Source organism: Clavelina lepadiformis, chromosome 3 (assembly GCF_947623445.1).
Source record: "Clavelina lepadiformis chromosome 3, kaClaLepa1.1, whole genome shotgun sequence".
NCBI classification, from domain to species: domain Eukaryota; kingdom Metazoa; phylum Chordata; class Ascidiacea; order Aplousobranchia; family Clavelinidae; genus Clavelina; species Clavelina lepadiformis.
In genome coordinates this window covers 19,974,761-19,987,039 of record NC_135242.1, presented here as the reverse complement: position 1 = coordinate 19,987,039, position 12,279 = coordinate 19,974,761, and the positions used below count along the sequence as shown (strand labels likewise).

Here is a 12,279-nt window from a genome sequence, read left to right as displayed (position 1 = left end):
GAATATAAACAATGTGAAAATGTTAAACTAAAGTCAGATCTAAAAAATTTTACAGAACTCGACAAAACCAATTTCTTAATCGCCTTTATCAAAACTATACTAACTGATACTTAGAAAATTAGCTGCATGTATTTCATGCATCACCAAAAGGATTGCATCATAGTGGTAAACAGGAAACAGATGAAATGAATCACGGACTTTTGGTCCAAAACAATAAACAAAACAAAAACTTTGTTTACCAAACGAAGAACTCCCTGTTGTTTTTGTTTGTACTCGTCTTCAAAATAAAAGAAAAAATCTTAAAAAAATTGCAGCGGAATAGAGCCCTTGAGATCTTACAAGAATTATTCATACAACGTTTGTTTATGAAAGATATGGATTGCTTAAAAGTTTTTACGATAACGTGCCTTATTTTGCTGAGTTGCGTGATTGTGGGAAAAGGTAAAACGTAACATTACGTTAGTAAAACAGCTTTTAAACCGTAGTTAAACAGTCTGTAAAATATAAGAAAGTCGAACGCATGATGATAAATCAATATGCGACTATATGATCTAATACGTAATTAAATCATTTAGGCATTCTTCTCCTCGATAGAAGATGCCCTAAACCTAGCCAGCAATTAGGTTGCCAACCCTGTATTCCACAGAGTGGCGGTTGTGGGTGTGGAAAGATTTGCTGCTTAGAAGAATGTGGAGCGAGTTGCGTTACCATACCCAACCCACCAGAACTAGGTGATGTCATTCTTTATTAAAACTGTTTACATGAACACATAAGTCTATTACTTTTTTCTGAATGTTTCTTCTGAGTTTGATACAAATTAATTTTGTAAGTTTTTTTTTTCATTTTCAATTTTCAGATTGTCTTCTATATATAAAATGCGGACAACCGCTTGACTGTAATCCAGCCAGAGACTGCCCTGCGGTCCCTGGTGCAAGATGTACGCGCAACTGCCACTGTAAAACGTCGTATTTGGATTGCAACGGAAAGCTTCTTACTAAAAATGAATGTAAACCAACCGGTAAAAATCGTTTTCGTTATTTGAAGTAATGTGCCATGCTGTTAAACTGCAACCCTCTTCTGAGTGTGTTTGTTAATCCATTAACATATACCTTTTTGTTGTCTATTGTTCAGAGTGTCCAGAACCTTCGAAAGGTTTCTTTGGCTTCAAGCATTACACCTGTACCAACGGCAATCAATTTGGATCGTTCTGTACAGCCACATGTCCGCACGGGACATCACTAAATGGAAACAAAAAGATAAAATGTCAGACAAACGGTAAGTGGTACCCTGGGGACTTTACGGACAACAGCTGCAGCAAGAAAAGCACGTGTCCAAACGGAGAGGTAATCGCCAACTGCATAAAGGACCCGTGCATGGGTCAGACGTGTCCAGCCGTTCCCAGCGCTGTTTGCCAGAGTAATTACTGCGGAACCTGCAGTTACGACTTCTACATCAATGGGATGAAAGTGCCCCGATGGCTCTGTTTCTTAACAAGCCCGGAAAGTAAGTACGCCTAACAATATTGTTATCATCAGCAACGTAAATATAGATAGGATTAGTGTTATCACAATAATCTGTTGGATTTAGTCAAAATTTTTTATTATAGAAAACCGATATTAATTGATTTTAAAGCTTTTCCGCTCTTTCATGTTGTTTAACTTATTAAACAAAATATGTATTTTTTTTCTTTTAGTAAGCTAAGAAGAACAAAGTGGTTCAAAAGAGTTTTTTGTTTAAAAAGAGAAGAACATCGTTCACATCAGCAAAGAATTTTCTGTATAGGCCTATGTTAGTTATTTCGTAAATCGTAATACTGTATTAATTTCCTGCATGGCATTTGTTTCGCACTATACTCAGTGTAGTATTATGTGTTAATACACATAGTGACTATGTTTAATCAGAATAAAAGCAAAAAATATAAAAGAAGCAGTTCCGTTATATTCAAAGACAAACTTTCAGCGTTTTAATTTTTACAAACAAACCAACCCAACTAAGTTGACTTGATTTACATGTCAATTCAAATTTATAGTTAGTTTTTTTTACAAACAGATCAAATGAAAAATGCCAAGTAATTAATTTTTGTCATATGTTCCACGAAAACATGAACGACAAAACATCCATGATATTTAAGTGTTGTGTTATATAGGCTGTTGGTTACTTTAATCTAAACCGATGGTGAATCTAATGTGCAAAGGTTGGCACAAAGACGGCCGTTATTTGGCGTAGGTCAGTCACATAAATGTAGAGTGCCACAACAGCGGTGTCCGTTTAACTACGACTTATGAATTACGTCATAAACCACGCAAAGATTCTCACACATTGTTTTGCCATCTTCAGTAAACTTTTATCTTCAGATTCCACAGATATAAGTCAAACTTTTCAATATTACAACGCAATGACAGTTTTTCTTTAAAATGCGGAGCAAATTTAGGCAAAAAGCGTTGCAAAATACGGCGCGCTACAAGCATACAGTCTTGCAGAAGCTGTTTCCTTTACGGAAGTAAAACCGTGAGTTACTATCAATAATAATAAAGGCGATGTGTATGACTAGCTTTTACAAACTTTTTTTAACGTGATATGCATCGAAAATCCATAAAACAAAGTTGATCGCGTTTCACTGTTGTTTGTTTGACAACATGCAATCGCAAAGGTAGATACTATAGCAGACAAACTGTAATATACCACACCTTGAATGACGTATCTTTTTCGAAAAAAAGAGCACAAGGTTTCAATTTGAGTTAAAATGACTAAGAAGATTACTGAGAATGATGTCAGTATGATAATGGCTTTAACATCTATAATTATAGAGCTCCTCCATACAGAAGAACCGAAGACAGTGCAAAGTATGTTTTAAAGTAGGTCATATACTAAAGTTATAGCTTGTCAGCAAAGAGATCAAACAACGAGGAATCAGTAGTACTTGCACAAAATGACTTATATTGCTTTACTGACTCTGGCTGGTTTTTTGCTTATTGCCCCACATCAAGGTAAGATTTCGATATAGATTTTAGTTTTGATTATGCTATTATTGTTTACAGACAGAGTATACAATATCAACAAAATATTTAGCTAAGTTAATAATTAACGTCTATATAAGATTATAATAATTGTACCACAGGTTCGCTTACACCTCTAGACCCAAGATGCCCTCCGGTAACAGGATACGGAATATGTGAAGTGTGCCCAAGCGAGGGATGCGAGTGTGAAAAAATGTGTTGCCGTAATGGCTGTGGGTCAAGTTGCATACCAGTGCCTTCACTGCCCCCCGAATTAAGTAGGAAATGCGTTTTAGTAATCCGCTTAGTGATATTAATTGTAGCACAGTAGTAAATCACAACAATTTGAAAACGTTCTAAGCATTTTTTACTGAAATTTGCAAGGACTTTCTTTGTTCTTAGATAAATACGAAAACGACATACAAGGATTTAAAAGATAAAATATCCTCAAATTTTCTTGTAATAGTTGATTGGATTGTTGATCTAATTGATTGCTCGGCTAATAATTTGATGGAAAATATTATTTTGAAACAGGTTGCCTTCAACGTATACGCTGTAGAGGTCTAACTGATTGTGATCCGGTCAGGGACTGTCCGGGGGTACCCGGTGCCCGTTGTACACTTAACTGCAACTGTGGGAAGTCATTTCTGGGATGCGATGGACGACTCGTGACAGACGAGCAATGCAGACATGGACCATGTAAAATTTCTTTTTGTATCAATAACAACAAAATTTTTTATTCGTCTGAAAGTTATGGACCAACTTATCTGCTAATATGTAATATTTTAATTGTCATTAAAACAATGGTAACTTTACTGATGTTTGTACAAATGCTTTGCTCTTTTATCGCATCAGATCCTAAATGTTCTTCACCGACCGATGGGCCAGTTGTCTTTCACGTTACATGCACCAACGGATACCAAGCCGGAAGCTTCTGTACCGCTCGATGTCCTCCTGGACACGTACTTCGGGGAGTTTCCAAAATAGTTTGCGGCAAAATTGGAGACTGGGATCCCGGCGACTTCCGAGGAAATCGTTGCATAAAGACACCCAACCTACGTCCAATCTGTCTTCCTGGAACCCCTGGTTGCAGTAGCACGAGGGAGTAAGTCGAACTTACAAATTTACTAATTTATCATTTTTACTTATAACAAGCGGGTTGAAGTTCATAATAATAATATACATAAGAATTGTCATGATAAAATATTCGGTTTAAATAGATGTTTTGTTTGTAATTGGCTTTTAAACTGATTGCCCGTTTAGAAATCTGAGCGTTTTCTTTAAGTGAAAAAAAGTGTAATTACGACAGCATTCGTTATTTGAAGAGGGTAAACATGTGACTTTTTTTAACAGTGCCATAGAAAAGTGAATGCAAACTCTCCAAACAACAACGCAGAATCAACAACAAATCGATCCCGGACGTTTCTTTCATCATATTACAACTTATTAGTCTATTGTAAAATTTCTTGCAAATAAACTGAATATGTAAGCATAATATCTGGTTTGTCTCCATACTTCATTTCCAATTCACAAGGCTAAGTTATAGGAATAAATTTGCAAGATAGTTTGCTTATTAACATAACAATACTGCAGTGTTTAAGTGTCAGGGTGAGTTAATGGTACGTCAAAGAATTTAAGACAAACAAGCACACATGACGTAAAAACAGCACTTATATTTCTGGATTTCAATGTCGTTTCTCCTTTTGAAAAGTCAACTCAATCTGGTAAAAATTCGTAAAAAGTTTCAAAGAAGCCACCGTAGTTTTTTATAATTTTTTATAAACAATGAGCGTAAAACCGTAAGCGACATTTCTAGCTATAGTTTTTACACCTTATATAGTGATCTTCATGATGCTCATCTAGATCTAATATGAAAGGACTTGAGTGAACGTTTTGAACCTTAATCATCCTAAAGTTTTCAGCAAAGAAAATCGAATTTATCATGCATCTACGCCTTAAGTTTTCAAGGCATTATTTTAATGAGATACAGGTTTGAACATTTGTTGGTAAATTGGATGCATATGACATCGCACATGTTATTTTTTGTTCGAAAAATGATTTTTATCACTGAAAACGTTGACACTCAAAGTATAGTGGTAATTTACACCTGTCATTCTTTCTCGTCTCTATACAAATGATATTGCAAAGATGACCTTCTTTAAACCGTAAAATTAAATATAAGAAAGTCAGTCATATAAGTTTGCAATGTTAGTTATTTGACGCGTAATATTCAGAGATGGTGATAAGATTTTGTTAAACCCGAATGCCCGCCTGTTGACTTGGTAATAACAAGTTGTGCGAATCATTTAGGTTAAAGCATAAACACACCTATTCTCGGTATCAATTTGGCAATGAAGCTCAGTCAAATTGTCGACAACAAGTTACTTAAATTGGGGCTTAATCACGCAGAAACTGACGCAGTTGCGGTGACGTCATTGCCGCAAATATCTGTTGAAGTTTTTCGTCTTAAACAAGGAGAAGGAACTTTGGATTATTAGGCCAATCTGAGTTAAACTCGTGCAATATAAACACTACTTTGGAGGTTAGTATTAAGTTACAAGAACCTTTTTGGGCTTTCGTCTTCAAATTACCACGTTATAATTAGCATGGCAAGCCCAAGGAGCCCGAATTCGAAAATAATAGTTAAAAAGTTGCCGCCGGCTTGATAGCAAAATCACGAATTAATTTACCTTTAAAACCGCATTAAGACGACAGATTGCCAAAATGAGCACGCGTTAATGATTCCATACCTATACGCACAAGTATTTTTCGGATTCGTGAAACTTTTATTGGCCTAGAAAAAGATTGCACAACTATGTGCAACCGTTTTGTTTATTATTATTATATACAGATGAATTGTAACAAAACCAAAATCCACACCAGCTACATTTCAAGTCACGAACGGGAAATTTTAAATCTTTTGAAGGAAGCCCAACAGATTAGTCAAAGAGTGGCACGTACGGAAGAATGTTTCTCCCTTTCTAATTGATAAAATAACTCAAAACCTGGCAACGATTCTGAGCAATAGCAGTCGTCCGCTGTAGCTTAATATCATTTGTTGCGTTTATAACTTCACGACAAAGCTAGATTTTTATCGGAGTTATTCGACTTTCATAATTTAATAGTTTCTTTGATGTAGTAGTACGGTATACTATATGCTATTTCAAACAGGAAGGCTTAAGTTATTGATTACTTCTCGAATACGTGCGTTGCGTTGATTGCAGAAAAACGTTTTGTTAAATGCAACCCGTCTTGCAGCAACCGTGAAGTGACTCTGCAATTGCCTATTATGTAATCGTATTCTTCATAGGACAAGCGGAGTCGGATGGACGATATAAAATTGGTTATAGCTCTTTACTTTGTTACTTGCACAAATATTTGCCCATTGAATCGCAACCGGAAATTCCGTAAAAACACGAACGCGGAAACTCAATAGCTAGCAATAATTGCGCAATCATCCTAGGATATACACAACGCGATCAAATGTGACGTCTTCACTTCGAATGATTCATTGACTTTTGATAACAATGCTGTCTTTTCAACGTCGCAAACAGTTCAAGTAGTGGTAGATGTGTGATCTTTAAATACTGTGGTTAAAATTTTTTACTGAACATTTTTAGCTTAAAATTTGTTTAAAAATTGAATTCAAGCCACAGGTAAGAAACATTAAGCACTGTATACACTAAAAATTTATATGGTTTTAAACTGTTTTCATTTAAGGAACATTAAAGCACTTGTTGCAGTATATTTTTGCAAACATTTGGTTGAAATTTAAGTTATATAAGAATGTGTATAAACATGTAATATTTGTGGTGATACCGTAAATATAACTGTTGTCAGAATCCCTGCTTTCAAAAGCACACCATAAGGCCAGTGACCTTTAACTTACTGTAGATCAGTCAGTGTAAACTGCCAATTACAGTTCATCTTCACGACGTCACGTGCTAAGATAATTAATGAATCACGTCGCTGCGCCATAACATAAAGGAAATGACGAAAAAAGGTCGAAAAACAGATAAAAGCCCGTGCATTTCTTCAGTGCGGTACATTTTTGCTAAAGGTAACAAGAAACTCACAACAAGCGATGCTAAAAACAAAGATTTGGTTTGCGACGTTCGTTACGCTGCTGGCGTGTATGTCGTTGTCAAATGCTCAAGGTGATTAAAATTAACTGTAAAAGTCTACGGTAACGTTGTTTTTTTACAAAGAGATAGTTTTTATTGAGCTATCAATGGAGAAATAAGATATTATCAATATCAAAATGCCAACGAGATATTTTGATTCTTTAGGAATAGAGTTGTCGCTCACCGACTCAAGATGTCCACCAGCCACTGGGTTCGGAACATGTGCTTTCTGCCCGTCTTCAGGATGCGGATGTGGAAGAATTTGCTGCCCTAACGGATGCGGGACAAGCTGCATGCCCTTGCCTCTTCCGTCTTCACTGGGTATGTGTCATCACAAGTTTGCGTTGTTTTCTTTTTAAAAGCTGTTTTTGTAAATCCGATATTACTGTTTGTCATCTTTAGAATGTCTAACATATACGGATTGCTTTCCTCTGCGAGACTGTGATCCCGCTAGGGATTGTCCTGGCGTGCCCGGTGCCAGGTGTACGCATGACTGTAACTGCAGACAGGCTTTTCTTGGCTGTGATGGGGAACTTCTTTCTCCGGAGCAATGTAACCCAGGTAACATGTAGTGCAAATAATAGTATAGAAAAAATTGTAAATGAATGCAATGTAAATGTGAATAAATGGAAAAAAGAATGAAATGAAGAAGAAAAGATGCATTTCTTGGAAAAGATTTTATTCGTTGTACCACAGCATCCAAACTATTTCCATTCGTTTGTAGTTGAAGATTTGGCAGATATACAACATAAGCTCTTATAAATATATTTCTTTAACTTTACAGTTCCCGTCCCAATCGATCCAAGATGTCCGGAACCATCATCGCCATTCGGAACGTGCGGAACATGTCCATCAGAAGGATGTGGCTGTGGGAAGATATGCTGTTCTAACGGCTGTGGATCAAGTTGTGTCTCTATACCGAACCCCCCAGAGCTAGGTATAGCGTTTTACTGAGATACTTAAGCGCTAGCTATGATCAACGAGGCGAGTTGCCGTTGCTGGTAACTTGAAGTGAAATGTTTTCTTCTAAACTTGCTGTAAATATAATTGACATCTAAAATTTTTCACGGTACATTATCTTGATAAATATTTTAAACACAGATTGTCTCCATCTCATTGACTGCCTTCCACTCGAAGACTGCGTTCCCGAAAGAGACTGTCCCGGACACCCAGGAGCCCGCTGCAGTTACGATTGCGATTGTGGAAAAGCTTTCATTGGCTGCGACGGACAACTACTCACGGATAAAGAGTGCAATCCTGGAGGTAATGAGTGCATTTCATTCTGTATTATTATAAAACGTAAGTTATGTTTGATTATATTCCATATTCCAAAGACGATTAATTATACTCATCTATATATTAGATGTGAAACACACTGATGGGACTCATAGCTTTTGATTTAATGTTACAGTTAATGTCACGATAATGATAAGATCCAGTTGTAATAAAATAATTTTAGACATATAAGAATTTACAATAGAATTGATCAATCCCAAACATAGGTGTTCCTACGGATCCTAGGTGCGAACCAGTTCCAGACGGCGGGTTTGGTACCTGTGGAGAGTGTCCATTGGAAGGATGTGGATGTGGAAGAATATGTTGCTCAACAGGTTGTGGAACAACCTGTTCTCGCATCCCATTACCTTCAGAATTAAGTAAGTTTTTTGATTTATGAAGGACTGTTAACAAGTATATTAACTAGTTTAACAAATATTTTACAGATATCATTTTCCTCATGCCCACCTAGAAGAAATTTCTTTAATATCATATAAGTTATAACTTGCTTAAGATAAACTTTGAACTTTTTTCCAGACTGTTTGACGTACACAACCTGCGCTCCACTTACTGACTGCGTACCAAAGAGGGATTGCCCCGGGGTACCTGGCGCCACCTGCACACACGACTGCAGTTGTCGGAAAGCTTTTCTTGGCTGTGATGGTGAACTACTGACAGACGAACAATGCAATCCAGGTATAAAAATAATTTAAGTTGAATGTTTTGAGTTGATTTTAATCCACATGGGGAGCGACTGTTCTCTAGTAAAGTAGCAATGTTTAAAATATTTGCTGTCTTTTAAGTTGGCTTTACAAGAAATCACAAAAAATGAATAATTGTTTAGACTTAACAACTTGTTCATCTGCAAACAGGTCCCTCTTCTCCTTGTCTTCCTGGGGTTGACATTGCTTACTGTTTTGTCCGGCCATGTCGATTTGCCTCGTGTCCTGCCGTACCGAACGCCAAATGCACTGATGATTACTGTGGCGGTTGCAATGCCGTTTTTGTTCAAAATGATGTCGTACTTACTCCTGAAGAATGTGGTGAGTCAAGACCGCTTTCCTTTACATAATGATGAAATTTAACTTCGATATATTGCTACAGATCTTAAAACAAAACGAACGTTTTGGTGCCTCTAAAATATACCAATAACCTCTTTCAACATATTATGTAGAATGCAGGTTTCCGGCGGATGTCTATTGCTTTAAGCCGGCTTGTCAATTTGAAACTTGTCCTAATTATCCTGAAGCAACTTGTAGACCTAATAGATGCAACTTATGCACCCCTGTCTTCACTTATCGTGGTTTCACATTGACTAAAAAAGATTGCCATAGAGATATACGTAAGTGTAGTTAAGGCCTATGTAAATCACACATGCACTCAATCAATTAGACCTTGAAATCTTAAAATATCGGTATTTAAGAATTTCAAATCTATTTTCGGTGTTATTGCGACAACTTGATGGGTTGTGCTTTTTAGCAGAAAGTTATTAGAATTATTAGGAAGAAAAATTATTTATTTCACAGCTACTTCGTGTCCATCTCCTGTGGATATAGCTTCTCTTATAAATTTCCAATACAGCTGCACAAATCAAAATCAAATTGGATCAGTATGTACTGCCAGTTGTACCAATGGACGAGATATTCAAGGAGCGCGTCGAATTTCTTGCAACATCAACGGCCGGTGGTCTCCCAGTGATTTCAGAAATACCAGATGTGTTACTTCCTGCCCTCCTGGATCCCCAGTAGCAAGGTGCACAAAGGAACCTTGTCTAGGCCAAACTTGTCCGGCGTATCCTGAAGCGGTGTGCGAGAATAATTACTGCGGCGGATGCAATTTTGATTTCTTCCTTAATGGACGAAAGCTGAGCAAACACGAATGCCAAAGTATATATAAACTTTTGACATTCAAACATTATGCAAGTTACTTACGACTCTCATAACAGTACATTGTTCATAAAGATTCACTGCTGACAGCATAAGATACAGGGGAAAGGTTAATCAAGATTTTAATTGTGTTTTTATCATAGAAACTTGTCCTTCTCCAAGCGGCCCTGATCCAGACTTGACGTTCCGCTGCACAAATTCCTACAAGGCTGGATCTGTGTGCAGAGCCCAATGTCCTCTTGGAAAAGACATCGTTGGAGATAATAGGATCACGTGCATCGGTGACAGCGGAAAGTGGGCACCAGGAACCTTCCTGAATACCAAATGCGAAGAATCGTTTCCGTGTCCACCAGGTGTTCCACAAGTTAGATGCCTCGTACCTCCCTGTAAAGATGCAAAATGTCCGGCTCATCCTGATGCGGAATGCAGAGAAAACTACTGTGGAGGCTGTCATTTCGACTTCTTCCTCAACGAAAGCAAATTACAAAGAAGAGATTGTATCAAGCAAAGTACGAAATTTATGTCAGAGATTTTGCATTGATAATACTTTGATGTCATTACCTATTACGTTGTAACTTGAATTCTTTTGACAAACCTTTTACATTAAAAATTATTGGAGGTGAAATACTCAAAGAACCATTTACAGCATAACAGCTGACGTTTACCATATCAGAGTTTAGAAAACTGTTCTGTATATCCTCTGTTAATCTAAATCTTTTTGAATTGCAGGGCCTTGTGTTATTCATCATTACTGTCAATTCCTCTGTTATGGCCAAAGATGTAACGGGCATCCAGATGCTATTTGTAAAGTTGACTGCAATTGTCGAGCAAGATTTTACGACCACAAAACATTAAAACAAGTTTTTTGCTTTCAATGTAGGTTTCAGTTTGTGGTTTTGGTTTAATTCACATCATTTGGTATAGCGCTGTGTATGGATTTGCTAAAGGTTTTGCTATATAATATAACAACGGGGTTCACCTTGTTTGATTATACCTTGTAAGTTTTATTTATTTCGAGTCTTCCTGTATACTGTAGCTCCATAAGAAGCTACTTTATTAGATGATAAGATTTCGCTGTAAATCTCACAATTCATATAAAATTGTTGCAGTGTTTCGCGGATTGGAATCTGAAGATCAGACGAATTAATGCCATCAAAAGTGACTGATAAGGGACACTGGAAGACGTCGCTTTAGAAAATATACAAACATAAGAAAATTCGTCTTCTGACTGTTCATATTTGTCAATCTACAAATTTTCATCAATTTTTGCGCGCATTTTCAAGTTATTGCATTTACAAGTGACACTTCACAGTATTCTGTGTTAGATGTCCGAAGATATGTTTTATATTATCGTTTGATCGTTTATGAACTGCTTGTAGTCGGATATGTTTCAAACATATATTTCAAATATATATATGCAGTAGAATTAAATAAAAATACGCTCTTTGTAGATCGAATCAAATTTATATTTTCTGAGAAAAGGAAAGGTGCTGGCTAAAACTCTTTGGAAAAAAATTGGCTGCAAAATAAGTTTTCAACCATACAAAAAGCAGGTGTTGAAGAAATTCTATAAACAGACTCATATCCTGTTTTGCATTAAAACTTCCGTTAATTTTTTCAACAATATTGCGTTCAAAGCACAGGGTTATCATTTTGATCGTCCATATATAGTTTTAACGCCTTACCATGTACTATACACCAAACACTATTTATACGGATAATTCCATCTTTCTGTGTAGAGGGGAAAACAAATGTCCATATTGAAAAGGAATACTGTACTGAAATTAATACTGAAACGTTTACTCATATACCCTTGATAAACGCCATAGCGTTTGTTATTAAACAAGAAACATTAAGTCTTTAAACTGAAATACTTAACTATGATATATTGTATAACAAAATCTATGAGACCCATTCTAAATTCCATATACATGCCGACAACAGTTCAGTATACAGCGTCATCGAAGCTTGTTTAAATCGTCTTGTATAATACTTTAT

At 36.5% G+C, this 12,279-nt stretch overlaps 3 protein-coding genes across 3 annotated transcripts; all 3 read left to right on the top strand.

Annotated features, from left to right (window-relative positions):
- Window positions 1-280: 280 nt before the first annotated feature.
- On the top strand, window positions 281-1,926 carry LOC143450523 (uncharacterized). The gene is made up of 5 exons (XM_076951098.1): window positions 281-441; window positions 576-731; window positions 857-1,018; window positions 1,132-1,503; window positions 1,694-1,926. Exons 1-5 carry the CDS (start codon window positions 366-368, stop codon window positions 1,699-1,701), a joined length of 774 nt encoding a protein of 257 aa, XP_076807213.1. The 5' UTR covers window positions 281-365; the 3' UTR covers window positions 1,702-1,926.
- An 842-nt stretch (window positions 1,927-2,768) lies between these two features.
- LOC143450524 (uncharacterized) lies at window positions 2,769-4,491 on the top strand. The gene is made up of 5 exons (XM_076951099.1): window positions 2,769-2,987; window positions 3,119-3,274; window positions 3,531-3,695; window positions 3,852-4,101; window positions 4,350-4,491. The coding sequence occupies exons 1-5, from the start codon at window positions 2,930-2,932 to the stop codon at window positions 4,363-4,365; spliced, it is 645 nt and encodes a 214-aa protein (XP_076807214.1). The 5' UTR covers window positions 2,769-2,929; the 3' UTR covers window positions 4,366-4,491.
- A 2,509-nt stretch (window positions 4,492-7,000) lies between these two features.
- On the top strand, window positions 7,001-11,731 carry LOC143448699 (uncharacterized). Its single transcript, XM_076948546.1, has 13 exons — window positions 7,001-7,153; window positions 7,286-7,441; window positions 7,523-7,681; window positions 7,905-8,057; window positions 8,222-8,383; window positions 8,623-8,775; window positions 8,933-9,091; window positions 9,268-9,438; window positions 9,570-9,737; window positions 9,922-10,281; window positions 10,425-10,790; window positions 11,011-11,157; window positions 11,391-11,731. The coding sequence occupies exons 1-13, from the start codon at window positions 7,081-7,083 to the stop codon at window positions 11,426-11,428; spliced, it is 2,265 nt and encodes a 754-aa protein (XP_076804661.1). The 5' UTR covers window positions 7,001-7,080; the 3' UTR covers window positions 11,429-11,731.
- The last annotated feature ends 548 nt before the right edge of the window (window positions 11,732-12,279 follow it).

What these genes read in the sequence shown, in the direction of transcription:
- LOC143450523 (XM_076951098.1), top strand. Translation starts at nt 366, where the DNA reads ATGAAAGATATGGATTGCTTAAAAGTTTTTACGATAACGTGCCTTATT. An exon ending in TTGCGTGATTGTGGGAAAAG is followed by an intron (nt 442 to 575) that starts GTAAAACGTAAC and finishes TAAATCATTTAG; the next exon opens with GCATTCTTCTCCTCGATAGA. An exon ending in ACCCAACCCACCAGAACTAG is followed by an intron (nt 732 to 856) that starts GTGATGTCATTC and finishes TTCAATTTTCAG; the next exon opens with ATTGTCTTCTATATATAAAA.
- LOC143448699 (XM_076948546.1), top strand. Translation starts at nt 7,081, where the DNA reads ATGCTAAAAACAAAGATTTGGTTTGCGACGTTCGTTACGCTGCTGGCG. An exon ending in ACCGAACCCCCCAGAGCTAG is followed by an intron (nt 8,058 to 8,221) that starts GTATAGCGTTTT and finishes TTTTAAACACAG; the next exon opens with ATTGTCTCCATCTCATTGAC. An exon ending in TAAAGAGTGCAATCCTGGAG is followed by an intron (nt 8,384 to 8,622) that starts GTAATGAGTGCA and finishes TCCCAAACATAG; the next exon opens with GTGTTCCTACGGATCCTAGG.
- LOC143450524 (XM_076951099.1), top strand. Translation starts at nt 2,930, where the DNA reads ATGACTTATATTGCTTTACTGACTCTGGCTGGTTTTTTGCTTATTGCC. An exon ending in GCTTATTGCCCCACATCAAG is followed by an intron (nt 2,988 to 3,118) that starts GTAAGATTTCGA and finishes ATTGTACCACAG; the next exon opens with GTTCGCTTACACCTCTAGAC. An exon ending in TTCACTGCCCCCCGAATTAA is followed by an intron (nt 3,275 to 3,530) that starts GTAGGAAATGCG and finishes ATTTTGAAACAG; the next exon opens with GTTGCCTTCAACGTATACGC.